We start from the raw sequence: 27,796 nt of genomic DNA, 5'->3' as shown, positions 1-27,796 counted from the left end.
CTTTGATAAAGGTCTACACCTGGAACTTAATAGCACATGGCAATGTTTCTGAATATTACAACAGGTGGCAAATAAAACTTACTGCTCAAGAACTGTTTCATCTTCTGGTTCCAGAATTGCTATTTGTAATTGATCTTGGTCTATTAATTTTAACAAAAGTAAAAATTTATTGATGTGCTATAGTTTTTATTGTTATAGCAATGTTTCCATACATGTTTTAAGACAAGATTATTTTTGGACAGCTTCTAGAAGAATTTTAATGGAAAATTAATCTCTTTTCAATAATTTGAAGTTAAAAGATAAATTTCTAGTGCTATCAGGGCGGGAAAAATAGTTAGCAAAACAAAAACTGGCTATTCTAATTTCACCACTCTCTCTAAATCATCTCTTGTGCTTTTCAGAAATTCAGTACATCTAAAATCAAACCAGCTACTTCTAATTTCTGTACTGTAAAATTACACCACCATCGTGTATATGTAAAGGTCAATGTTTATAGGAAGAATTAGTGTCTTTTACATTGACTGTTGTGGGTAAAATAATTATACAAGCTTTCAGGTATACAAAACCTTGCTCATCTAACACAGCAGTACAAATATGACTGTAAAAAGAATTTCAGACTCACTCATAGTATTTTTTATGTATTTGCTTCTATTCTTAAGCAAGAAATAAATCTGAGTGTGTTCTTTAAACACAGAGCATAGATATCAAAAGAAAAGCCTCCATACAGGGATCTAAAACCCCATGTAGTCACTGGATTGAAATACCTATGACCAATTTGAACCTACATTATGTGAAGAAGTTGCTTTATTTTTATTTTCCAATTAAATTTCAAGCAGAAGTTGAAAAAGGAGATTGGCAGTTCCTAGGAAGACATTCCTCTTTCCTTGAACACTGTGGAGGGTAAGCCAATGATCTGTGCATGAGAAAATAGGCCAATTGGCATTGCAGAGAAGGCAAAAAAAAAAAAAAAAAAAAAGAAAAAAAGAAAAAAGGAAGAAAATAAAAAATTAAATCCCACAACATCTCCAACAACTCAAAGAAGTTCATATAAAGTTGGTCTATGGACTACAATGCGGTGTAATCTCCCTGTTCTTTGACTGTGATGGCCAACCAACAGTGTATTTTGGTATGACAGTAAGGCCCAAAAAGTTGGCAACACATGAGATCTAATTTAGAGAAAACATTTGTATGCCAATTTAACCATTAGTAGGAGGTATTTACTATGTATAGTATTCACCAGGATTTCAGACAAGTTTAAGTCTGCTACTTGCAGATTTAAAAACCTATGTATACTGACTACATTCTATCATGTGACATCATGACAGTCCTGAAAACACTGAAAATAAAGCTGGATAACATATTTTGAGTAGAGGACGTGTCTTGCTAGCAGGATAATTTTGACAGGCAAAAGGAGAACCTAATATTGAAATATGTTTGGCAATCCAATTTCAACCAAGAAGTTTGTTCACCTTCTGCTACTGGAGGTGCTTTCTGTTACTGATCAAGGAAACAAGAGTGCAGTCTGAATGCAGTAAGATAGAGAACAACTTAGACAAATGGATATGTGAGAAACAGGATCAGAGAACAGGCTGGGACAAGTGGCCCAAGTGGATTCAGGAAGATCTAAGTTGCCAACTCTCTGAATGACTTTTAGAGATCCCAATCTGAAAGACAATACTCAAGAGATGAGGAAAATCATTAAGCTTCCCACAGCAAAGAGGTATCTCATAAAATGATCCTAGGTAATAGCTGGTACAGGAGACTTGTCAGAGGTATTCTAAGTATAGGAAATATTCTATAGTTTTTGTGAGTCTCTTTCTAAAAAAATTTTTTTTTCCAAATTTCAGTGATCTGGAAATTTAACATATTTTTTTGTTATAAAGATACATTGAGCATACACAGGCCATGAAAATCTTGATGAGACTCAGAGTCTGTTTCTTCATAAGTCACAAAATCAGCTTATGTCAAATTTCAAGAACAGGGTAAGAGCTCCCCCAAACAGATATTTTCCAGTAGCAAGAAGGCAGAGGTAGGAGAAGCAACCTATGGCTTCTACAAATATTTCTCACATTTGTTCAGTTCCAGATGAGAATGTTTCCAGGTGCTGTGGAGGTACAGAACTACAACACTGATGGTTTAGAAATAATATGAAACGTGTTAGGGCCCAAGACCTCTTCAGAATGGCAGAAGTAAAATGAGAAAACCCTTATTTTTTTAACAGTGAAATTTTCACAAAAGTGAAAGAAAACATTATCATCAACACCTAGGTCTCTCCTGACTGGTATAGCAATGTTGATTACTTTGGAACATGGTGAAGTAAAACTGGGGAATAGGAAGTTTTAACTGCAGTAAGATAAAGGGATAAAGAATAATGCCCTATGATAATTGCTTTTTTATCCTTTCTACTGTAATTTTATATAGAATTGTTTAGAATTGTTTTAGGAAAAAAAAGTTCTTAGGACTGGTGGTGTTTTCAGAATAGATTTTTAAATACAAGCTATTTGTCTGTTTCTTAGATATTTCAAAATTAATAACATTAGAAGGGTAGAACACTTACTTCAAAGAAAGTGCCAAATATTTTATTTCCTTGCACAGGACATAAAGACAGAACAAAAAGCAAGTTCCCGTGCATTCTTCCTCAGGTTTTTCATGTACATAATTATAAACAGTTTTGGTGAAGCCTTTGATCTGTAGCAGTTTAAAACAGATTCTCTAAAAACAAGCTTCTGAATCCACTGGAAGAGATGAATGAACCAAAAAAGTATCAGAAGCTCTGAGGGCCAAGCCACTGCTGATTTCACGTCACTACAAAACTTGTCACTTGAAAACAAACAGTTAAAAATATGAATCATTGTATCTAAACCTCAAATGTCCACAACAAAACACTCCACTGGAATTGTATCAGCTTCAAAAAGCTAAACAACAACCAGCAAAGTAAAGGAACCCCATTTTATCCTGTCAGCTCTTTCCAAAAATGTATTAGGTTGCTTACTTATTTAGTGTCTCCAAAGTATCAGTGGTTTCTTTAAAGTCATGGTCTCCATGAAAAGTACAAAGTCTATAATTTCATTTAAATTCAGGATAAAATTCAGTAAAAATTTAGAAATTCTACTACTTTTTCATTTCCTACTATTTAAAATTAAGATATATTTTTGCCTAAACTGTATTGTACAGTAACAACAAACAGTACTGATGTTAACAAGACTTCTACAGAGGACACACTATAATATGTTTCTAGCTCCTTACAGACCTCATACTTTCAATACATCTCATTTTCCAAAGCTGTTTTTTAACTGGATCAACAAACCATCAACAGTCATGAAGTATCTATAGCATTATCTAGGGGAATTTTCTATTGAACTTGCCGTTCTATGGTTACATAATACAGAATAGGCCTCCTAAGAAATACTGGAATTCAGACCTTCTACACTAACACTGGAAAAATAAGGACAAAAAATAATATTAAGGCTTCACTGGGTGTGTTAATCTACTGGGAAATGCTGTAAAATACAAAAAAAATACTGTTTATATTGAAGGCACCTATTTTGATACATTACACTGCATTCAATACACCAGGGCTTTTACCCTTGCAGTTAGTACTAAAATGTAAAGAAAAATACCACTGTTGTTCTTTCTTTACAATGTTTATAGTTGAAAAAAAGTTGACTTAATATATTCATTGTTTTTTCTGGCTTCATAACTTCTAAAACATCTATTTCAAAATCAACAGAAACAGAAATTACATAAAGCAACTTGAGCCTATGTCCCTATTAATGGAAAAATTCAACTAGTTGATTAGCTAGGGAAATTCCTGTCCCTTTCCTCCTTAACACATGCACATCTTAAAGCTAGATAATTCTATAACCTTCACATGTTTTTTTAAATTTTATTTTCCAGGTGAATTTAGTATTTGACATGGCTCCAACATAGATGATATCGCAGGCATCAGTTGTTGGACTGACTGTGGAAATAAGTACTGTTCACATGCATCAATTACTTGCAAGATTATACAGAAAGGGTACATTCTTCAAGGAGAAAATTGCTCCTTTTCTTCATCTGCTTTTTGTATTCAACAGCTACCTCTGTATTCTACAAACTGTTCTTCACAGCTTTCGAACATCCCCAGCCTTTAAACTGTGAAAAGCTCTGATGATGTAGGCCAAAAGCAAGCTGTGTACCCTTAACAGACAGGGGCACCAGGAGATGGCCCACCTCAAATGTCACTTCCTGCCACTAAAGATATGTCCTCAATGGTAACAACATTGGGGCTTACAATAATGGCTTTCAACTTCTGTGGGAAGCAATTTCTGAATCATATGTGAAAGTCAAATGTGAGCCTTGACACGTCTATCAGGAAGGAAAAATTACATTTTACTATAGGAAAAGCCATTCTCTGTATACATTAACTAAAAGTATACAAACGTTAAAGAATTTCTTTACGCCGTCTCAATCATGAACTTATTTGCCAAGCATTACAGGGCAAATTGCTTTTGTAATTTTAGTTCTTTAGAATACAGCATAGAGTTTGATGGAAAAACAGATTTACATTAGCTCATGTATTTTTCTCAATTCTGTTATTTAAAACCAATTACACTCATTTGGTAAAAAATACTGAAACATATCCATGCTTATTCCCAAATTCAGATTTATACTACCGTTTTAAACCTTGCTAAAATAAAAGATTAAAATATTTCCTGTATGTGTATTATTATCAAGACAAACAGAATGTCAGTGACATGCATAATGTTTAACATTGTTTCAACATTATGCTGAATACAATATGTGCACTATATTTTAGGAAAGCCTACAAACCAGTTTGGAAAATAATTTATGTTAATGCGTAACTCTATGACATTTCTGGCATATTCCTAAACGTTTAGGATAGATATGTTTTCTTAATATATATAGGTATTGTCATTGACAGTCAGAACTGAACTACCATGCCAAAAAAATTACAACCTAAAATGTTGAGAGCATACATATCAGTGATACAGAGTGGAAAAAACATTATGATCACTTTATGCCACTTCAACAAGAATGCAAATCAATTTTATCAAAGAAATACCTATGACACAAATGACATTAAACTTTTTTAAGCTGTGCACATATATTGCAAAAGCAAAGGAAATGCAGGGGCATGCTCACAAAAGCTGCAAACAGAGAGGAATATCATGCATACTGTTCACAACAACTCACAGGTTATTAGTAAGCTATTTGAAAAACAGTTAAGCCTTTTATGCCAAGCATTGCTTTCATTTTAATGACAGTAATTCCCCTTGCCTTCAGTAGGAATTACACCTGTGTAAATGAGAGCAAATGTAGGGCAGGAAATAAGTCAACCATAAAAGAAAAGAACTTTAAACAGAAAAAAGGCTCTAACCACTTTGTCCTCCTGGAGTTCATATCCACGAAAGCAAGAAAGAAAGGACAGGGGGAAAAAAAAACACACAAATAAGGAAAGAATCACATCCATTTTGAAAGTAAGTACTAGAATTTTTTAGTAAGATAAACAAATAAATATCAAAGTAATATATATCTTTCTTATTTTCCCTAGTAGTGAAAGAGATATGGTAAAAATAAGTATTTTTAATAATTTTCATTATCTTTTCATGAGTGAAATTGAAACTATTTTATAATAATAAAAAATTTTACAAAAAATGTTCAAAGGGAATTATTTTCATAATTTGGGAGTCATGCCTTAATAATCTTCACAAAAGAATGGGTAATCCCATCAAAAGGATGCAGCATTTAGCTCACACCTTGGACCCTAGTACTGCAAATGATTAGCATTCATCAATGCTTTGCACTTGCACAGTTCAGTGAAATTAAGAATGTTTACTACAGACAAATAAAGGGCACTCAAATGGGAAAACCGCATGTTAGTCACTCAAGAGATTTTTAAAATTCTGGAGTTATAAAGCATAAGGAGACAGAGTGTCACAAGTGTTTACTGCATGTCATGCCAGGTTTATAACACATATAATTTCTTTTTCATACCCATCAATATTAAATACAAACATTCTATTTCTTATTTTCCTTGAAGAAATTTTCTTTTTAGCTCTAAAATTGCAAATAGAATACTTTAGAAAAATAATATTCAAAATATTCAAAATATTTTCAGTCAAAAATATTTGCTCTTTTACTCAACGAAGAATGATGGTTTTTATTTGGTATTTTAATTTCACATGCCAATACAGAGACTAAATCTAGGCACTTGCTTAAGAATTGGCTGTGCTAGGAATACAACTACTTGCCAAAATAGGGTGACAATTAATTTTATAGATTTGTTGTTCTGATACCTGTATGAAATGCAACTTTATAACATGTAACTCTTAGAGAAGGCTTAGGTTTCCTCCAATCCTAAAGTTACAAACAAACAGGAGAGAATACAACAGAGGCCAAACAAGACAGGCAATAAAACAAAAAAAATATAAGAAGCTAAGGGAGATAGGCTTGTTTAGCCTAAAGAAGGCTGGGATAGGGAAGGATGTGGAAAGACAGGAATTACTTGCATCCCTCAACTATTTGAAGTTTAGCTATAAGAAACACAAAGACAGAATTCTCTTGAAGATGCACAGGTAATAAACAAAATGTAACAATTAAGGGATTGTACTGCATGTAACAAAAAAAGAAAATCAAAAGAGTTGTTAATCACTGAAAGAGATTGTCCAGTGGGGTTAGGGATTCACTCTCCTAGGAGGTTTTTACAACTCAGTTGAACAAGATCCTAAAAACCTCATCTGACTTTGAAGTTAATCCCGCATGGAACAGGAGATTGATCTGGAAAAACCTCCACAGGTCCCATCTGACCCAGTTTATTCTATGATCCTATGTTCAGTGGCAAAAGATCAAAGTATTTTAAAGATGCTATGGGTTTTAGTGATATTCTCAGTTATAGAAATAGTAAATAGCATAGGAAGCTATCTAAATCACAGGACATCCATGCATTATCACTCTGTGTGCAGAGACATATTTTTCTGCTCAGTACCAGGTGGCCTCATACTTTCCTAGCATGGTTTCCTGTCCCACTGCAGTAAGAAAGAAAGTAGACATTCAGAGACATTTTATATGGGAACAACGATTTCCATAGCCTTGATTTCTTATCCTCATTTCTGAAGAAATACGCTCCACTATCCAAGACAATTACAGTCCATAAGTATAATTCATAATACTGTCATTCATACTTTGATCGTAACAGTAACCAAGACTTAACTCACACTATCAGCCTATGTTGAATAATGCCCAGGATGAAGAAGCTTTTTTCAGAAACAAGCTACAAAATATAAAGATATGTGAAGTTCAAGACACACCACCACTCTTTACCAAACACCAAGGACTTCCTCCAGCCTCTCAGCTTCCTCCACACACACTGTCAAACATTTTTGAGTTCACAGCAATACACTGAAAGCAATGACATGACTGACAACATGAAAGACAGCCTAGTCAGGCATTTCAATAGCAAAGACATTAGAGAAATCATTCAATTCTGTTTTCAAAGAACAGGGGTATTTGTCCTGCTCCACATGAAAATACAGGTATATTTTAACAGCAGTTATAAGGAAAAAGGCCTTATCTACATGAATATTCAGATGTCTTAACTATCATAGATGTTCCTATGGCATTAATACTGGTCCAATATAATCAAGACCAGATTTAAGATTGAAAGTCTTCAACACATCTGGTAATACAAATTCTATTCTATCCATGGGAAGACTGAGATGTGAAATTCATCCTAATGAGAAACATAACTTTTAAACTCTCCAATTGTTAATTTTCAACTTCTGAATAAGAAGTGGAATGTCTTTGGAATAATTTACCACTGACTTTCTTTTTTTTCCAGAGACACTTGTTCTCCAGAAAGATGAATACAGTTGCAGGTTATCAGCTTTTACAGGTGTTACATGGATTAAACTGAAAAGAAAAAACACACAAACTGTTTAGAGGAACTCTTTCCTCATGTTTAGAGTGTTATGCATCTTTTGTAGAGAAATGGAAAGTCAAACCACATCTCTTAAAGACCAACTTACTTGTATGCAATAACAAATCATGGAATTTATTCCAAATCCTACTGACTTAGAAAACCTGGTTGTGACAGACTAATTCTTCAGTGCTTGCTAATTCTCAACAGAATGAAAGGATTATGCATTACCACAAGTATGCTACAATTTCGTTTTGCAACTCCATACAGATCACATTGCAAGTTCAGCAGTTAGAATCACTCAGCAAAGAGAACTTGAACGTTTTTTTCAAAATCAAACAACCCCATGGAAATAATCAGAATTCAAAGCTTGCACTGAACCAGGGGAACTGAGAGAAGTACCTATTGTGTTTCTCATGTTGGTTTTGGGTCCTATAAAACAACTAAAAATGTCTTATTTTTGTTCTTCAAAGACAAAGAAAGAAGGATGTTTCAGTGGCTCCAAGTGATAGTAAGTTGCCAAATACTCTGAAAGAAGGTATTCAGCATGCATTAACTTTCCAGTCAAACATTTTTCCTTTCTGTTCAAGTAAAATGTTGGTTTAGTGAATTGCCATTCTGAGGTGCTAAAAGTGATATTCGCTGCATGCAATATTGTATCAAATCTGGAGGCTGCATTTTTCCAAAATTTTAGCATTTAGATTTCTCACCTGTATAAACCTCATTCTGCTGTCAACTGACTCATTCAATGTGCATTTCCCTATATAAATTTGTATATAATAAAAGAAAAAAGAACAGGAGTATATTTTATATATCAGTGATACTCTTATTACTAAGAACTATTACTTCTTGCTCTCACGTGATTTATTCTTTAAATTTTAATCAATCTGGAACTGTTCATAAACATAAAAAATGACTGTTCAAGGTTTTTTTACTCCCTTGAAATTTAATCCCCATTTAGCTAAATATACCATTCACCAAGATAACAAATTGTACAGAAGAAGTGCTACCATTATCATTTTTGTTTGTTTGAGCTAGAAGGAACTCACACATAATGATAATTTTTGAATGTTAATGCCTATATATTTAAGTCTCTTTAATGAAACTATAAAAGGAATAAGTCATCCAAGCATTTTGAGAATCTTAATCTAATGCTCTGGCAACAGTCAAAACATTTTCACCCCCTGCTCCTATTCATGGCCATGAACCTTGTAAGCAGTAGTCAGCCTTGAGACCTTTGAAAGAGGAGTATTCTTTGCAATTCTCCATCATCTGAGGCACATGCTGCTAATACTGGTCTGTACTAAACAATTTAGGAGAATCTGAAGTAAAAGGGAGGAGTTTAGCTTGACACTTGATATTATGAAGATCTCAAAAACATCCACCAAGGAACATTTCAGACAGTATAAGTATCACCTTATGTAAGGTCCAAACCAGATATATATATAGATATATAGATATATATATGTAATGTGTCAAAAAATGTCTACAAAGACCAAAAAAAGCATATTTAAAATAGGAAGTTATTAGAAGTCATCCTTCAAGAAACTGAAGTTGTATTCAGAAGAGAGATACTAATGAATTCTGGTAAACCAAAATAGTTTTAATGGAATAATCAGTGTAAGCATAAAGCAGGGCATAAACAGGAGACTGCCACAATCTTTCTCAATTAGATAATTTTTGTTCCTATTCACAGTGATTAGGAAGGTATTTACTTGAGAATATTTTATGCAGAATAAACTGGACAACATACTTTGAACTAATGTTTCAGAAAGAAAAGCTTTAAAGTGAGTTAACAAAATAAACCCATATTTTTAAAATGAAACTATAGTGTAAAACATCTCCAATCTAAAATAATTATTAGCTGTAGTACACTCTTTCATTGATAAAAAGTATAAAATTTGGCAAAAATTCAAATATATTTTTAAGAAATTTCAACATTATATCAATTGAAGAATAGACAAAGGAGTCTGGCATCCACATTGAACAGATTTTAGAAACTAAAATACACAATAAAATTAGAAAGCATGTTAATAAATGATGATAAAATGTAGAGAAGTCAGAATGGCTTTAGTAGAGGGAATTCACATCTGTTACATGTATTAGAATTCTTTCAAGTAGTCACAGAGAAAATGAGAAAATAGGATTTATTCCTACTGCTCAGTTGGGATTACAGGCTTTTAAAGAATCTCAGCTTTCATGAAACAAGAATAAACTAATCCATGAGAAAACTTAATGAAAGGACAAGAAGAAAAAAACAGGAATAAATGATCCAGCATTTTTGAAGAGAAAGTTTCCACAGCAACGCCTCACAGGAGATCAGTCTAGAGATACTCTGTTCACCTTATTCATAAATTATCGAGAACAAAAATGAATGAGGCGCAGGAAAGCTTGCACTAAATTATCAAAAGTAATAGAAGAAAATGCCAGCTGAGAAGTGTTGCAGAACAGTCGCAGACTGAATGGAGAAGTTGACTTGCTGAAAGACAGATTTAGGTTAGACAGCAAGAAAAGCTATCTGTGGTGAGCATGGTGAAGCAGTAGAATTACCTAAGACTCTAAGGAAGAATCTCATTGGAAATCTGTCAAGAGAAGTCAGACATGTATCTATCTGTCAAGTTCAAATGATCCATCTCAAGGAGAATCTAAATGGTGTATCAGAATGTGCCATTAGGAAATGAAGCATTCTTCCTAATGCTATGTTTCTAAGGATGTAGGCATAATGACTCAAATATCTGTCCTAATTAGCTTTTGTAATCAGATGAAATGAATACAGAAATTATCTCTCTTATTACTAGCAACATGATTTAGTCAGCTATAAAAAAAACAAATAAAATATGTAAACCTACTGAAAGCAGCATTTTTAAGTTACCTTACTGAAAGTCTAGGCAATTTGACACATTTACACATAATCTCAGTTACTTTAATTATCAGGAACTATTATTAAATTATTATATTTTTTATTATCATATACTTCGCTAATCAAAAACTTCAGTCCATTATTTAAACCTACTTTTCAGTCTTAGGCCAAGAAATACATAGTATGCATACTATTGTCTCCTACCTCACAAAAGACAATATTTACCAATTGCATGGTATTTGCAATGAAAAAAACTGATTTATGTAAATAAATTACATTAAAATATTACATGAATAAACGATAAAATGGTATTGTTTACAAAATACATATTTTCGACAAAGACTAACATAATACTTCTTGAATATTGCCATATGTCTTTTACAAGTATCTGTCAGAATCTGATAAAGATTCTGAACATTTTATCCAAAATGTTGAGTACAATGATCTTAAAAGAGTTTTCTGTGATTACGTCTGTTGTGCTGAATTTTTTACTCTATCCTTCAGCTTTTTTAAAAATTCAGATAGCCGGTTTATCACTTGTTATACAATAAACACCAGCATACACAGAACAATATGTTAGTGCATTTAATTATTTCCCAGAAATACGTTAACATTTGCATGTGTATGCACATATAAATATGCACAATAAGTGTGGATATGTACAATAGCTAATAAATATTTTAAAGCACAATATTATATTATATAAAATGTTCTAACACTGGTTTTACAATAATCTTGCACAGAAGAGCCTAGGCAAGCAGGAAAGAAACAAATCCTTGCTCTACTTTGTAATAATAAATATCTCAATATTAGTATCACTAGATCACTAGATATACTTCTGTTTTTCAGAGACTCATCCTCCAATCAAAGTAATATACTTGTATGAGTTTGTTAGTCAAAAAAGGATATGTATTAACTTAAAAGCCATAATCACAAATTCATATGCAATTGGAAATTACATGAAATTAGGACAGATATCTCAAAAGCCCCTGGAGCAGATTTCTCCTTAAAGGAAATCAGTTTCAGTAGTTATGTGATTTGGATTCATAAGCAGTGAGTAAGAGATCTTGAGATTAGGAGAAGCCTGCTGTTAACTCTGATAGCTCCATACCTTATTGGACCGCAGAGACACTCTCCCTCCGCAGCGTGCACAGAATTTCGTTTGGCAATAGGAACAGTTATGGCCACAGCCATCAGCAAATTTGGTTTTGTGGCAAATGCCACAGGTTGGGGCATCACCCTTCTGCTCCTGGTGCTGCTGTGATTCTTCACCCATCTTCTTCACTTGCTCCTTATACATCTCAAACTGCTGATGTAATTTTCTGCGGAAGAGAAGAGATCATTAGTTGTTGTTTGTTTTTTCCCCACAAATACTTCACAGTCACTAAATTGTAATAATTTTTACAAATCAGAGAGAAATACTGTAGTAAAACAAATATATTTAATTTATGATGCTCCAGAAGTATTACATTCAAGAATTATTTCTTTTTCATTATAACTAAACTCTAGGAGGAAGCTCAACGTTGATAACATTGAGCTCACAATCCAGCTGTTACAAAGAGATGTAACTTTGCTTTAGGATGGGACCAGATATTTGCTACAAATGCAACAGTTGGAAACATAGGAAAAGTGATCCAAGAGCCCATGGTGCTAAACAATAAACTGGCAATGAGGAAGAAAAAAAAATTCTAATTCATTCTTTAAAGTATACTTTTACCTAATTCCACCAGTCAGATGGAAATATCTTTTCTTGATATGGTTTATCTTCATCTATTTAACAATACTGCATAGAATAATGATTCCAAAATGGTTTTTCACTGACTTTTCAAGAATTGGATTTAAGCCCATAATAAGTTACATTATCTTAACAAGTTATTCTAAATCATTTAAGCCACATATCATTGGATAGAAACTGTCATCTCATGTAAAATGTAATGTAGAAGACAGGTGTAAAACCCAGGAAAAATTGCTTAAGATACACACATACATTTACCATCTATTTCCAGAACTAGAAACAAATGCAGTCAGTGGCCATGAGTGTCCAGAACTGCAAAGTTAATTCATCATGTTAATTCATCCATACTTCTGAGTCTACAGTCATCAAATCTCAATATATGATAATGGGAAGTGTCTCATGCTGACTAAACCTACAGACACATTTGGTGCTTTATAATGGCAGTTCTTCCCAAAAGCCCTGTTTCTAAAGGTAAATGATGTCATGGGAAATTTAATTTTCATTATACATAGCCATAATATTTTTGTTTTTGTAGATTCTGAAAAAGATGGGAAGGGTGACATTACATATCATGAGAGTTTCAAACCCATTGAGGAAAAAAAAAGAACTTTGACTTTTCTCTTTTTTTATCATTGTGGTTTAAAGGTGATATTTAAATTCTTAGCATGGAATTCAACTTGCCTAATTTTGCAATTGAGATTGTAAAGTTTAGTAAATTAGAAGTTATTAATTTAATTTCAGCAGATTTTAAAGTTCCTTGAATATGTTCAGGCAAAACCCAAAAAATTAAGCACTTTTTATGAAACATTGAATAGGTAACATAAGACAAAAAAATAAAATTGCAAAAGGCATTCATTTTTCCTTAGAATTATTCTTCTTGAGAATCTTGAGATTAAGTTAATAAAAAAGCACACATGGATCATAAGATAGAACAAAAAATAACTTTCTAACTAAATCCAGGATACCAACTTCCTTAAGTGTAAAGTATATAGATCACATATAAATTAATGATGCAAAACTATTTCATTAGAATTTTCAGAGGCACCTACCAAAACAAATATTACACAAGTCAGTTAAAAATTAATTTAAGCAGTTATTTACTGTGGATATTCACATGTATGGCAAGAATTGCTGGGATTTACTTTATTTTTCAGGAAAACTCCCCCTGAATGTACTTTACATTAGACCACAGAGGAATTGTAGGAACAGGCAGGCAGCTCCCTCTCTCCAGCAGGAAGGACAGGAGGCTGAAGTCGTGCCTCTCCTCCGTACTAACCTGCTGCCACCAACCCTTTCCCAGGCAGAGGGAAAGAGGGATACTTCATATGTTTATGTCTCTTTTTTCTGTGTACCTGCTCTTGTCACTTCAAGACCAGTCCTGAGTCCATGGGCTGTCCTCAGGTCCAGCAGTGTGGATTCCCAACAGCAATGGCTCAGTTTTCCCTTGCTTTCCACCCTGTCCCACCCGCACCAGCAGGGAAAGGGGCTCATCTGAGACCTCTGCAGGAGGGATGGCAGAGTTGGCATTGCCCTAAAAGCCATTTGGGCAGTCAGGAATAAGGGGCTTCCTCTGCCTTCTCCTTGCTGTTGGGAAGGATGAATAAATATAATTGCCTGGCAAAAGATTCACAATAGTACAGCCAGGATGAAAAAAATCCCCCCTACTGGTTGGACAATGCCCCTACCTACAGATAAATCCAAAAGTCAAATAGACTGTTCTATCTCACCCCCCAAAATGTAGGGTTCATCCCACACCTGTAACCCTCCCCTGAAGCATCAGGTGTCTGTGACCCCATTGGCCCAAGCCTTGTTCCAGCCCACCTTGAAGCCCCCTGATAAGGGGTTCCAAGGGGCCAGACGCCCTCTTGGAACTTCCCCTCTCTTGGAATCCCCACCCTCTTGTATCTTCCCCCTCTTGGAACTCCCAGCCTCTCCTAGAGCATCCTCTCTACCCCTCGTCTCTCCCCTCCCCCATCCCCTCAAGCCTTGCCATGTGCTGCGTCTGGCAGCTCCAAGCAAGACCTTTCCCCATCCCTAATAAACCTGATATCCCAAGAGCAGCCTTCAGAGATCTCTCGTCTCCATTCATCTAAGCCATCCAGGAGCCCAGCCTTCCCTACACCTTGCTTCAGAGCTTACTGTTGAGTGCTCTTTGTTGAATGGGGCAGGACACGAGTTACTAATAAGAAAGAGCTGAATGAAGTTGAAAAAAAATTTGGAAGTCTGGAAACCTGGCCCATTTCAGCATTTTACACTGACAACACTATATAATTGGTAGTTGGTAGTCTGGCCTGTTTCCATCAATAACACATGTAATCTCTGAGACCTTGCCTGCCTTTTAATTTTGCTTAACACTGCATTCTTCATTTAAAGCATATTATCTATGCTGAACTCCAAGTTTATTTTTAGGCTGCATTCAGTTTTGTGACTTCCTTATAATCTACAGCCTTTGTTTGTATGATTACTTGCTTACCAGTCTCACTGATGCATAAAAAGCACAAGGCTTTTGCCAAATCTTAAGCCTCATGTACTAAAATAATTTCACTTTTGTTTCCTCTTGGGCACAAGAATCTATGTAAAGGTCATAACTTTTCCTTTAAAGTATAAACTTTCCAAGGTTATACAGAGTAGTTTTCAAAAAAAAAAAAAAAACCACCTTGTTTTAGTAGGAAACACATCATCAGCCAAAATTGTTATTACATCTTTTTCTGTTTTGAGAAAAATATTACATGTATTGATAGCTGTCAGAAAAAATTAAATAGAGAAGACAAGACTCTACGAAATATTCAGTTAGACACAATATGTGTTCTATTTACTAAGTAGAACCACCTGAGATGAATATGCATACTTGAAACAAAATATAGAGTATTCATTTTAGGAATTTCATTTTAAAAATTTTTATCTACTTTGTAGATAAATAATTATTTTTTTTTTATTATCTAGCCTGCATGGGTTTAAGCCAAAATTTAAGCTAAAATCACACATCAATAAATAGGTGTTTAGAAAACACATTTAGCAGAAACTTTATAATGTATACTTTTCAGAAAACATAATACAAAATAATTCCATTTTGTTCAAGCTGTCTGCATTCATTGCTGCCTGAAGGGCTTGGAAGTTCAGTTACTAGGGAAATTAACATAACCAGTACCAAGGCAAACTTCAGAGACTGAAACCAAATTCAAGTATCCCAAGACTACAATTTCCAGTCCCGCTATCCAGTGAGTTACTCTGCTAATGCATGAGGTCAAGAGCCATCCATGATAGTTTAGGTTGGATTAGACTTTTAAGATCATTGAGTCCAACTGTTCACCCAGCACTGTCAAGGTCATTGCTGATCTATGTCCCCAAATGCCACATCCACACATCTTTTAAATATCTTCAAGGATGGTGGCTCAAACACGTCCCTGAAAAGCCTGTTCCAAGAGAAAGAAAACCCATTTCCATGAAGCATTTTTTCTTAATATCCAATCTACACCTCCCCTAGTGCAACTAGAGGCCATTTCCTCTCATCCTACCACTGGTCACCTGAGACAAGAGCCTGACCCACACATGGCTGCGCCCTCCTTTCAGGCAGTTGTAGAGAGCAATAAGGTCATCCCTGAGCTTCTTTTTCTCCAGGCTAAACATCCCCTGCACCTTCAGCTGCTCCTCATGGGACTCCCGAGCTTTCACCAAATTCATTACCCTTCTCTGGACACACTTTACCACCTCAATGTGTTTCTAGTACTGAAAAAATGGGTTCTGCCCAAGAGTTACATTTTGGGCCAAAATTTTATCCACAATGAAAAGCCTTGTTTTTAGACATGATAGGGACTTTTTTTTTGTTTGTAAATCTAGATAGTTATATTAAATCATAATTAACAGATTATTTAAGTAGAAAAATCATAACTGCATATCCATGACCCTTATATAAATGTGTTTTGGCAATGGCCCCTGTAGCACATGCCATCTATCTGTACTGATGCAAAGCCTCACTCCTTTACTACATTTGTTTCAAAAATATAAATATGTACTTTAACAACTGCTATAAATTTTAGAGGAAAAGGAGAAGCTGGCATGAGTTTACACAAACACCTAATGATACTGAAAATTTAGTCTAGGAAATTGGTAATTAAGTTCTATTCTTGTGAGAATTACTTCCCTGAATCACCCTTGTATCAGCTGGAAGTTACAGAGATGAAGTTCATGAGGCTTGTATGACAAGAAATGTTTGGTTTTTTTTTTTAAATAACATATTCAAGATGACTTCGTAGAAGACATCTCAGTGTGAAAAACAACTGTTTGTAAGAATTTGGATTGCTCTGCCAGTGTCAAGATATAGTTTGTTTTGGAATACTTGCTTTTTTCTGGTACAGAGTTAATTCTGCTTTTCCTGATTGCCCACACTTTTCCAGGAATGGAAAATTCAATATCAGTCAAAAAGCAGCAAAATGTGAGTCTCTCCTGATCCATGCCAAAGGCAAGTAAAAAATTCAAGTTTGTTATTGGCATTTTATTACCATACAGAAGTTTTAATTTTCTCCTCCACTCCAGAAATATCCCTAAAATTTTCAACATTTTACCAAAACTAAAAAAAACTACTGACAAGAAGTTCTGAAACTATACCTGCCTCCCAAAAGTTCTCATAAATGTTTCTGAAAATTCTAATTCTGCTAAAAATCTACCACTAGAAGGGGAACTGTTAAAAAAGACTCCAGGATGTTTAGGCCAGATGTAAGTGTAGAAGCCACTTATCATCTCCTGGCTACACTTTTCTCAAAGTTTTATTACAGATGTAGCACTTGCCTATTTCGTATTCCCAGGCATGGAGCATGGATGTGGCTTTAATCCAGGCTTCAGAAAGGGTTTGTTCACTTTCAGTTCTGCCAAGTCCATTCATTTAACAATTTTTCTGCTGGTGGCAATGACTGTCTGGTAGCATATGACATTCTTCCTGTACTGTACTCTTGAAGTTCCTGCTTTTACAATTGTGCCAGCTAACCTGTCACTGCCTACACCCACTTCTTAATGGATATTACTCTTATATATATAACCCCATTTGTTAGTAGAGGTTGGTAAACAGCAGGCTGAACAGCAGTTCTGCTGATAACAACCCCTGGAAAATAGGGTGGAAACCAGGCAATAAGCCAGTGGTGTGTTTGCTTGCATTACAAACTGGAAAAATTACATATGGGTCCATATTAGCAAGAGTATGAGCAGCAGATTAAGGGAAGTTATTTATTCCCTTTGACTGGCACTGGCAAGGCTGCACCTGGACTATTGTGCCCAGGTTGGTGTCTGGCTGTTATTGATGGATGTGGACAAATTGGACACATTTGACAAGTCTAGTTTGTCAACAAAAAACAAAATTACCATGTCTTTGCTCTATCCAATGAAGAGGAACGGACTAAGGAGTGATTTAACACCTGTCTGAAACTAGCTATCTAATCTAAATTACAGAGCCAAATTCTTCCTGGGAGTCAAAAATCCAAATCAAGCAGCAAAAGATACTAAAATGGCACTTTGTGAGGGGGTTCAGGCTGGGCATTAGAAGCAGCATGAATATTTGGAAGGCAATGCAGCACGGAAAAAAGTTGTCCCAAGACACTGTGGGATCACTATTTTTGAAGCTTTTCAAAACTTGCCCAGACAGAGCTTCAGCTGCCTTAACTGAGTCTTGGCAATAACCATACTCTGAGCAGGAGGTCAGTTCAGAGATTCTCTTCAGAAAACATTCCTGTTGTTACATTATTGGCAAGAGCATTATGGAATCAGACAAGAGATATGAAGTATAAACCCAAGCAGAGTCATGAGGAAAAATATTCAACAAGAACTATTTGGCTTAGCAGCATTGAAAAGAAAAAAAGTAATCACTTTTACTAACAGAAAAAAACCTAGATCTTCATGGTTTTTATAAACTACAGTGAGAATAGCTCTCTCAAAATCTGGCCAATGAACCTACATTTGCTTTCAACTCTGAAGTACAAAGGGCAGAAAAACCTTGAGTTTGTGCTTTGATATGGATTTGCAGAGGCAGTAAAATAGAAATGAAAAATAAAAAATTTAAAAAAAAAAATTTCCAGCAATGCAAAATAGGACATTTCTTAATTGAAAAAATATGATATTGCCAGTATTCAACTGAAATGAGAAAGGGCATCACACAAAACTCCTATTCAGAAGACCATGATTCTACTCTAAGCCTACCAGATAAAGAAAAATTATTAAGCAACCAAATATTCAAATCTAACTTCAAACAAAAACCTCACATCCAATTCTATTTGAAATGAATGGGTTTTCATACCCAGGCAGATAACACAACTAGAGTATTGAAGCCATTCACAATTCAGAGTTTATAGCTTTCATATCAGTGAAAATGAAATATTGACAGAAAGTAGATGTCAGCAGAGATCTCTATAAACATTCACTCAATTCACAACACTTTATTTCTGGCAAGATCTCATTGGAACTGGTGTATTATTTCTAACTGTCCAATTTCCTCAAATAAAAATTAACTATTTACTACTGTCAGTAGGTTTAACTTTAGGGCACTTATCTAAGTGAAATGTCTAAGCTTAGACCTTAGATTGAGAAAAATACATTAAGAGAGTGCAAATTGAAAAGGCTTAAAAATACAACTGTCAACTAAAAATGCTGCTTTTTAATCTATGCACTGGAATTTACAATAAATAAGAGAAATCTAAGATATTCAAAAGAGCTAGCCACAAGTGCTTACTTTGATTCCTGCTGAAAATACCAGTTTTATTTAAATGTTCACAAACTTTAAAAACAGAAAGATACTATAAAATCCAATTCATTTGAATTCCTACCTCTGCTCTGAGTCCAAGAAATCTATGCAGAAACAATAACTCCCAAGCTTATCTCAAAAGTGTGTATAGTTTCTCCTGTGAGTTGTACTTTGCATAAATAGTCTGATTTTTATCTGTTTAAGCAAAGAATGTAGAAGAAAATTAACTCTACTATTTTTTTTTTCAGGTGGAAAATGCATTTTCCCCACTTTGAAAGTTAACAGACAGATTTTACTTAGCATTTTCAGTATTTTGTTTAGAACAAGAAGGTTACATGTAAGCCATAGAATGACAATAACAGCCCTATTCAGCAGTGTCAAATACTGACATATTTCACTGTGACTTTTTTTCTTAACATAGAGTAAATCCTCTATTTTTTTTTAACACAGAGTAAATCCTCCTGAAAAAGGAAGAAACAAATCTGAAAGTTTTAGCTTTTTCACCTACTATGGTTTGAGTTGTTTTACAGGTGGAGCTACCTAGGAAAAGACCCATGATTTTCATGTCTCCTAATCTCTACCCTATAAAGGAATTATTCTTTAATTATTCAGTGATATTCATTAACATTAAAAAGACAAAGAGGAACAGTGATGTCATTTTAAGTGCAGAACATCTTTGAAGAGCCTACAGAATTGACTAGTCAGAGAATATGGCAGCCCTAAACATGGTAAAATATTTACTTGCTTACAAAAGAAATAACTTTGTTCACACTAGTAAAAATACTATGTGCCTCTCAATCAGTGAAGTATTTATTTAGCAATATCATATTCTTACTGAATTCACAAAAAAACCCTAAAAAAACCCAAAATAAACCCCCCCCCAAAAGAAAAATCCAACCCCCCCCAAAAAAAAACCCAACAAGATAACTAAAATCTGGATCCTAGGTAAAAAGGGCACAGAGTTAAAATAAGTTAACATGGAACATGATGTCTTTGGATAGTTTCCCTGAAAAAATACTGTAAAATTCATATATTGTTAGCCTAAGTGCATAAATATATTCTAAATCTAAGAGAATTACACTGACTGTGCCTGAAATGCTGAAGAGAAGAAGAGCCAAGAAAACAGAAAAAAAGGAGTGTGGCTGCTAAATGGTGTTGCCCTTGGTCCATACCAATGCTGCTGGTCACTTATAATTCAAGTGGGAAAAGCCAATTATCAGAGTTAATGAGCATCCAAAACTACCAGATCTCTGTTTCAGTCTCTCTTTTCCATGCAAGGGAGCAGGGTAAAGATGTTCTGTTATGACCTAACATCATTTGCCTCATTCTGGAGAATAAAACCAAATAATCTCTGCTGGTGGGAACCTTGTAACAGGCTGTTCTTAGAAGTAAAATACATGGCCAACATGATGTCTTCAAGTTGGCTTTGTTCCATTCTCTCTTTTCCCCACTTACTAGGGCTTTCTGCAAAGGCTTACAGGTCACACTGCATCACGTTTGGTTCACAGTTTATTTGACCTCCCTCAAAAAACAGAAAATATTCTCCCATTCTTCCTGACATCAGAATGAATTACTTAATTTGTATGAGCCTAAATAAATTTTTAACTACAGATGAAGTCATGTCACTGACTCTAGTTTAATTTGCTACAGTCAAAAACTCATTTAAAACAAGACATGAAAGAATGTGGAAAAAAAGTCCCTGCATTTTAATAAATGAGGATATGACTGTAAATGAATCAACAGATAATATACCAGCTAGGCAAAAAGCCTACCTGGAACAGACAGGATTGCTTTACTTTTTTTTTTTTTCCTCTCTTTATAATGCTCAGTATTGAATAAAACTGCAGCCTTTGTTTATTAACTGTGTTTATTAGCAGAAGTGAAACTGCTCTTTGTTAACAGGGGAGCAGGGAACAATAGCTAAGTACAATAGGCCTGTGAACACAAGAAAAAGTGAAAGGAAGATGAACATATGGACTAAAAAGGATTGACACAATTAATGTTATCATAATTAATGATATCATATTTCTGTGTGGGTTTAATGATATTGAGATAAGCCAGACAAGATGCATAAAAAGGAAGTAGGTAGCTCCTGGCTGTATCTGTTACTTCCAGTTTTCCTCAGAACAACAGATACTTGCTTCTACCTTTTCCTCAGCAGTTCAAACTAGTTACAAGATTAAATTGGGAAGTGCTCTATTTCCAATTGTTTCTTGTTTATTAAAATTTGTATTTTACTGAATTGTTTATTCTACTTTTACAATCTATAATAGACATAAAGCTAGAAAGTTACAACTAAGTTTTAAACAGCCACAATATAGTAAAACATCGAATTTATCAAGATCTTTTCCAACACTTCTTTGGTGATAATAAGAAATATGGGCATTTAAAATTAAAAATAATACCACATTTCTCCAAAAGTTTAATGGCCAAATCATTCAGACAAAGCTCCCTAATTTCTCCATAGCTGATAGTTATGAGAGTACCCACCTGTAAACAAGTAAGCTTCCTTTGTAAGTCCTGGAAATTACTTTACACCTTTGAATATTTTCACACCACTCTATTTTATTTCAATGTAACTGAGAAGGTTCTAATTATTCTTTTCTGGATCTTATTTAAAATCCTATGTTATAACAGAAGTTTCCACAACTTTCATGCAAATATTATGGTGATTACACTGTGGTATTTTTCCTTATTCTCCATAGCTGCTCATGCTGCTCAATAGCTGCTCATAGTTATAAAAAAAAAAAACAAAAAAAAATCAGAAAATAGTTTCTTAAACCATTGTGAGCCGATCTATTCCTACCATGTTTTTCTCATTTGACTCTAAAATAAACATTCTTAGCTGCATTTTTAATTCTTTCTCTATAAGAAAAAAAAATCTTCATTTTTCCTCTAATAGATTTGTCATTTAGTTCTTTACCCTCTCCAGCTGTACTGGAAGTATCAGTATGACTGATACTAAGCACCAAGTGGGTAAACTAAATCCATACTGTTACACACAACAGTGGTAGTGTTCCTTCTGCACTTTACCCTTGCAACAAGGCCAACACTTCCCAGGTAATTTTAGGTCTCATTTAAAGTAAGATTAACCATGCCAGTTGTAACTGAAAAAGTGCCTGACTCTCCAAGGAAACTCTCCAAGTTCATTCCACAACTGCATTCATGCCGTTAAAAATATTTTATCTCCAGTTCCATGGCCTTGTCCCTGTGTTTGTAATCCACACTATCCCAAAGGAGCTGCCTTGGTAAAGTGCTGAAGCTGTAAGAACTGAACCTCAGCTGACAATTAAGATCAGGAGCAAGCAGTTGAACTTACAGCAAAAGTAGGCTGCCAGGAACTGTAAAAATTACAGATAATTTTGGTCAATTTTTTAAACTAACTCATTATAAAATAAAAAAAGATGAAAACAGTCAGTCTGCATGCTTTACATATCCAGATATTTTCAAGTTCATTTAAATAATTTTTGCCAATTTTGATAGGGAAAAAAAAAATTGCCTCAAACACAATTGCATTTCAAGTTTGAAAAAGTAGTCCTAGTGACAGAAGGAAACTTTTAGAACTCACTCATTTAAGGGTAACAATGCAACGTGAGCTCAAGCTTTACTGAATATTAAAAAGGACTCCATCAGAAACGCTTTACAATAGATGATATTGTTTGAATTTTCAGTTCTACTGATGCCATAGTATTATCATGTACTACTGCTGCTAAGCACTTTAGACAACTGAAAGTTGAGTTTTCAGGAATTGTGCATAGGAATAGCGAGCCTTTCCTTCTGCATTCAGTCTCATATTGATGGCAACCAGCAGCTCCTAATTTCTAGGAGAGAAGGCACAACAGAAAGGGAAGATCTGTAGCCTGTATATTGCTGTAAAATAAGCACATCAGGCATAGCATTTTTCACGTCCAGAATCATAACACTCTCAACTACGACCACTTGCAGCTGTCTATCTATTAGAAAATCCCAACCAGAAACCAAAATGTCTCTAGACCTGCAAGTCAATCAACCACAAAAGACCCCCAGGTAAAAAAAAAAAATAAAAAGTAGAAAGGGTGAGAGCTCTGAACAGAAAGAAAATAGCATCTCATTATTTTTTTTAACAGAAAAGTACTTTATTTTCTAGAACTATAATTATTTTGCAGCTATTGCAGCACCCTTACTATGTTATGTGTTTATGAAAATCTCAAGAATCCTATTGGGATATTTTCCATACACAGCTGAGACAGCATGTACACAAATTTTCATATCCTAGAAAAAAATTCTCACCTGAAATCTAAACTCCTAGAAATTCTCTTGGCTCCCATAAAAGTTTCTTTTTACAGTCTATTTGTATTCTATCATTCTACTTTTTGTATCTATGCTGATTTTTATAATTGATGTTTCTTCCTGATTCACTTGAATGCTATTTTGAAGCAGAACTATTACACTAATATAAAAACATCAGAAATCTAGTTGCCCCTTAATTATCTCTACATTTTTGCCGATACTGCTAATTTTAAGAATTTTATTAAATATCAGTTTTAAGGAACCTGAGGCACATTTATAAATATTTTCATTACTAGAAGTTCTTTTTTATACAGTCTAATTATTAATAGTATACCAATTACTGTTCTATCTAAATTATTAACTCAGAAGAGGTTTCATAGTTTATCTTATATTTTACTTGTTTTCAAAATTACACTTTTATTAATTTTATTCTGAATTTCCTTTTAAAGGAATATGGTATTCACCCCAAATGTGGCAGAAAAAGAGACTTATAATTGTTGGTAATTAAGCACATTGCAACAATATTACATTTATAAAGAGCATCTCCAGCAGAGATAGTATTTCTCATAGTCACTCGGGTTACTTTTTTTGCATCGTCTGTTGACTTACAATAGGAAGCCATTCACTTCACACCTGTAGTTTCAGAAATGTCCAAAATAAGTAAGATACTGTGATAAACTTTTTTATCCTTACTATGAAAGGAAAAATTACTTTTTCATTGGACAATTACACACATAGCCGAAATAAACACACTCTAAATAATAGGTCAGACTGTCTTGGCTCCGAAATGTAACACCTCCTGACATTGCAGTATCATGATTAGAATGAGTTCATTCCACATTGTTTACAACATTCATGAGCATTTTCAATTATTAAGTAGCCCCTATCTTTTTACTTCTGTGACAGGAGTGTTCCTATCTTGGTGATTTTCCTTTTCTAGCAAACAGGAAATAAATGTGAACAATGCTGGGAAAGCCAGTGTGAGCAAGTCTTGGTTGTGCTCAATACATGGTTGTCTCAACTTCACCCAAGCAAATTACACCAACACAATTGATGCTGAATATTCACTATCAGAAGTGGTGTTTGCAATTATTTCTGATGCATCTTGGTTTTGACTCTGTCAGTATTCTTACCATAAAAGTAGCACCAAAGAAGCCACATTGCTAGCAGCACTCTACTCTATTCTTGGAACATTTTGCCAATTCTCAGAACACTTCTATTTTACACACTGCTCATTTTTTAAAGTAACAGGAAATAAGTCCAAAACACAAATTACTTTCATCATGCTAATATAATTTTTTTAATGAGGAAGGAGCTCAGAGAGACTGATGTTCTCACCTGCAGGAGGATCTTTTTATAAGTGCATGAACAAGGTGTGTAGTGATTTTCCCCACATTAATTATATCTAAATCCATGCCTCCCCTTCACTGTAAAAGTGCACTGAACTCAAACTTCACTTGTCAGAAGTAAAATATGTCCATTTAGGTTGCAGCAGTATTTCTTCATTTAAGATTAAAAGTATTTTTTAAAAAGTATTATTTGGTAAAAGATAAGACATTTTTGTGTCAAAAGCCGTATAAATAATAGTAAATCTAATACTGTTTCTGACAGATAATGCTTGAGTTTTCCAAGTAAGTGTAGTTGCACAAAACCACCCAAAACTAGTCAGTGTCAGAGAGATCAGAATTTAATCCTATATTCAAATCCTTTAACCCCTTAATTAAAGCCTATTAGTTAACCATGAAGAGCTCAGAGTTACTGGGTGTACATGAGGGTGGTAAGAGAATGAAGCCAAGCCACCAGCTGGCCTGCTGCCCATAACCCCACAGTGTGAAGGAAGCAGCAGCAGTGGGCCCCAGGAGCTACCAGAGGGAGCAGGGATACTGACAGCTCTGTGAATATCTCTTTTCCTAGGAAGTTTAAATACTGTTGTAAATATAAATAGATTTTACTCACATTTGTATTAGCACAACTTCACTTAAACAAGAACAATAAGTCTTAGTTCTGCTCCTCATCAAACACTTCTTTTGCATCATAGTTCTTATTTTCATGCATTTTATTTTTCCATATTATTGATCAGGGCACATAGATTACTATATTGTTATATCATCATGTAAATTGCTGATAAGCCTTTTTTCCCTTTCTTTTTTTTTAAATAATAAGATGTGCAGACCTGATCCCTGAGTGGGTTCATTGCAAATCAAACTTGGCAGACTCTGGCAGAAGGAAAGACTTACTTTATTAGGTTTTCCTTTTGCTCTTTCTCACAGAGGTACTCTCAACTGCCATGACTTTGTAAATAATCTACTATCCTAATTGTAGACATTGTGGAATAAAATCTGGGGATAAAGAATGAATATTTATTATCCTCCGTACTGCAGAACATGGTCAATTCCATCAAAATCAATTGCCATTCTTATTTTGTATGTCTTTTGTATCCAGGACTGACCAGCTATCACTACTCAAAGATGAAACAATATCAATACTGATATATTTCCAATTCTTTCTGTTATTGTAATTAAACTGCTACAACAGGATCTTTGTAACAGTCTGTTTCCAACCTTGGAAGCAAGAGCTTGCTTTCAGTATGGACATCCAAATAAGCAGTTTATTATATCTACATCTTACTTTCATCTTTCCCTGGCCTCTAAAAGCAGAGTCAAAAGAGAGGCAAAGGCATGGCTGTGATATCACAGCCAATACTGGAACAAATCACCAGAGGAGAAAGTTGTGATCTTGGTATTATTACAACTCAACAATGTTGCATGTCTAAGCAAAGAAAGAATATTCATTTATTTACATAGGTAATTATTACTGTAACAGCTAGGAAATAGGAAATGTACACAATGGAGCCCCAAATCCAATAGTTAATCTTTTAAAGAATAATTTCCAAGAGAGTACAATGCATCATATTTTCTTACGAAACTCAATATAAATACTGTAAAAAGAAGAATGTAGCAACATCACTAGATATGATGAAATATGACTACAGTATACTTCCTAATTTAAATTCACATTTAATCTTGAAACAGACAACATGCTGCTGCTTCTGGAGTTACCTGTTAATCATTTGTCATACAAATATTAGTGTTTTCAACCTGTTGGTGAACACTGCACTAGAAACAATAAGACATGTTTAGCTCTTAGGCATATAACTGGGAGAAGGGGGTGTCCACAGTTGTTCCAAAACTTTTTTCTGACATAGTCTGTATACATGGATAAAGTACACCTGAGATTAGAGGCCTGACTCTCTTCCTGCTGATAAAATCAACGTTCTCTCTGCTTAATAGCCTCACACCGAAACAAGAAAATCCATTTCCTATAAACCTATTCTTACTAATCAGCTGTTGAAACAGAGAATATATAAATGGATTAAGAACTTTCTAAATTATGAGAAAAAGGTGACGTGGAACAAGTAACTTGAATTACTGATCAGCTTTCAAACTGAATCATATCAGTGACAAATCCAAATTCCAAATAGGCCTTGGTAAAAACTGGATTTTTGTTTCTGTGACAGTGCCTTTTTTGCTCGGTGAGAATCTTCACCGTCTGTTGTTATTCATAGATGAGACTTTGTACCCAGTAGTATTCCTCCTCACCCCAGGCTTCTGATCAACTCACTCTGGCACCATCTGTCTGTGTTTGTTCTGAGTCCAGGATACTCCAGGAGCCACATCACTATGAATTTACTTCGACTATCTCTCTATATAGAACATAATCAGAAAAACATATTTTGGAAGAGATAAGTAAATTTCCTACTTTTTAAAAATCAACATTACTTCTACTGTGGTCACAGAAAGAACCTACGAGTGAACAAGTAAAAGCAAACGAGAATGATGACATTGAAAAAGTAAAAAGGTACACTCATTTGTAAAATAGAGGAGCTGACACAGGGTTTCATGATACAAATATTCTGTGGACTGGCCTCCTTTTGGAGCATGCCTGAATGTTCTGACTATCTGTTCAATTGTCCTCAAGTCTCTACAACCAGAAGTAGAGTGAAGACTACCATCACATAACAGAAATCTTCTCCTGGTGATAAAAGACAATTGTCTCATCTAGCATATCTTCCGTAAGTAAACGTGGCAGAGCTCCACATCCTGTAGAGTCAGCCTTTCTAAATCAGTCTAATCCTTTCCTGTCTTAAATAAGGGAGAATAAACATTTTTTCCTTGCTGCCTTGCTGCCTCCCAACAACTCTTCAATTAAAGAATGAACATTTAATTATATTTTTATATAATTAACTGAGAAAATACTACAAATATTCCTTATCAAAGGAATAAAACAAGA

At 34.5% G+C, this 27,796-nt stretch overlaps 1 protein-coding gene across 34 annotated transcripts in view; it reads right to left on the bottom strand.

The window, feature by feature from the left end:
* Nucleotides 1–27,796, bottom strand: part of RIMS2 (regulating synaptic membrane exocytosis 2) — a 447,424-nt gene that overhangs the window by 345,071 nt on the left and 74,557 nt on the right. For 27 of the 34 annotated variants that reach the window (XM_085573910.1, XM_085573913.1, XM_021546502.4 and 24 more), the window contains 2 exons: nt 11,890–12,100; nt 5,381–5,392 (listed from right to left, as the gene is read on the bottom strand). In XM_085573910.1, coding sequence (XP_085430036.1) covers nt 5,381–5,392; nt 11,890–12,100 — 223 coding nt within the window. The remainder of the gene's footprint in view (nt 1–5,380; nt 5,393–11,889; nt 12,101–27,796) is intronic. The other 7 variants (XM_085573926.1, XM_085573928.1, XM_031504059.3 and 4 more) reach the window with 1 other exon arrangement.

The sequence above is a fragment of the Lonchura striata genome, chromosome 2 (genome assembly GCF_050655825.1).
Source record: "Lonchura striata isolate lonStrDom1 chromosome 2, ASM5065582v1, whole genome shotgun sequence".
Classification (NCBI taxonomy): domain Eukaryota; kingdom Metazoa; phylum Chordata; class Aves; order Passeriformes; family Estrildidae; genus Lonchura; species Lonchura striata.
The sequence above is the reverse complement of the archived record's forward strand: the minus strand, read 5'-3'. Positions and strand labels throughout refer to the sequence as shown.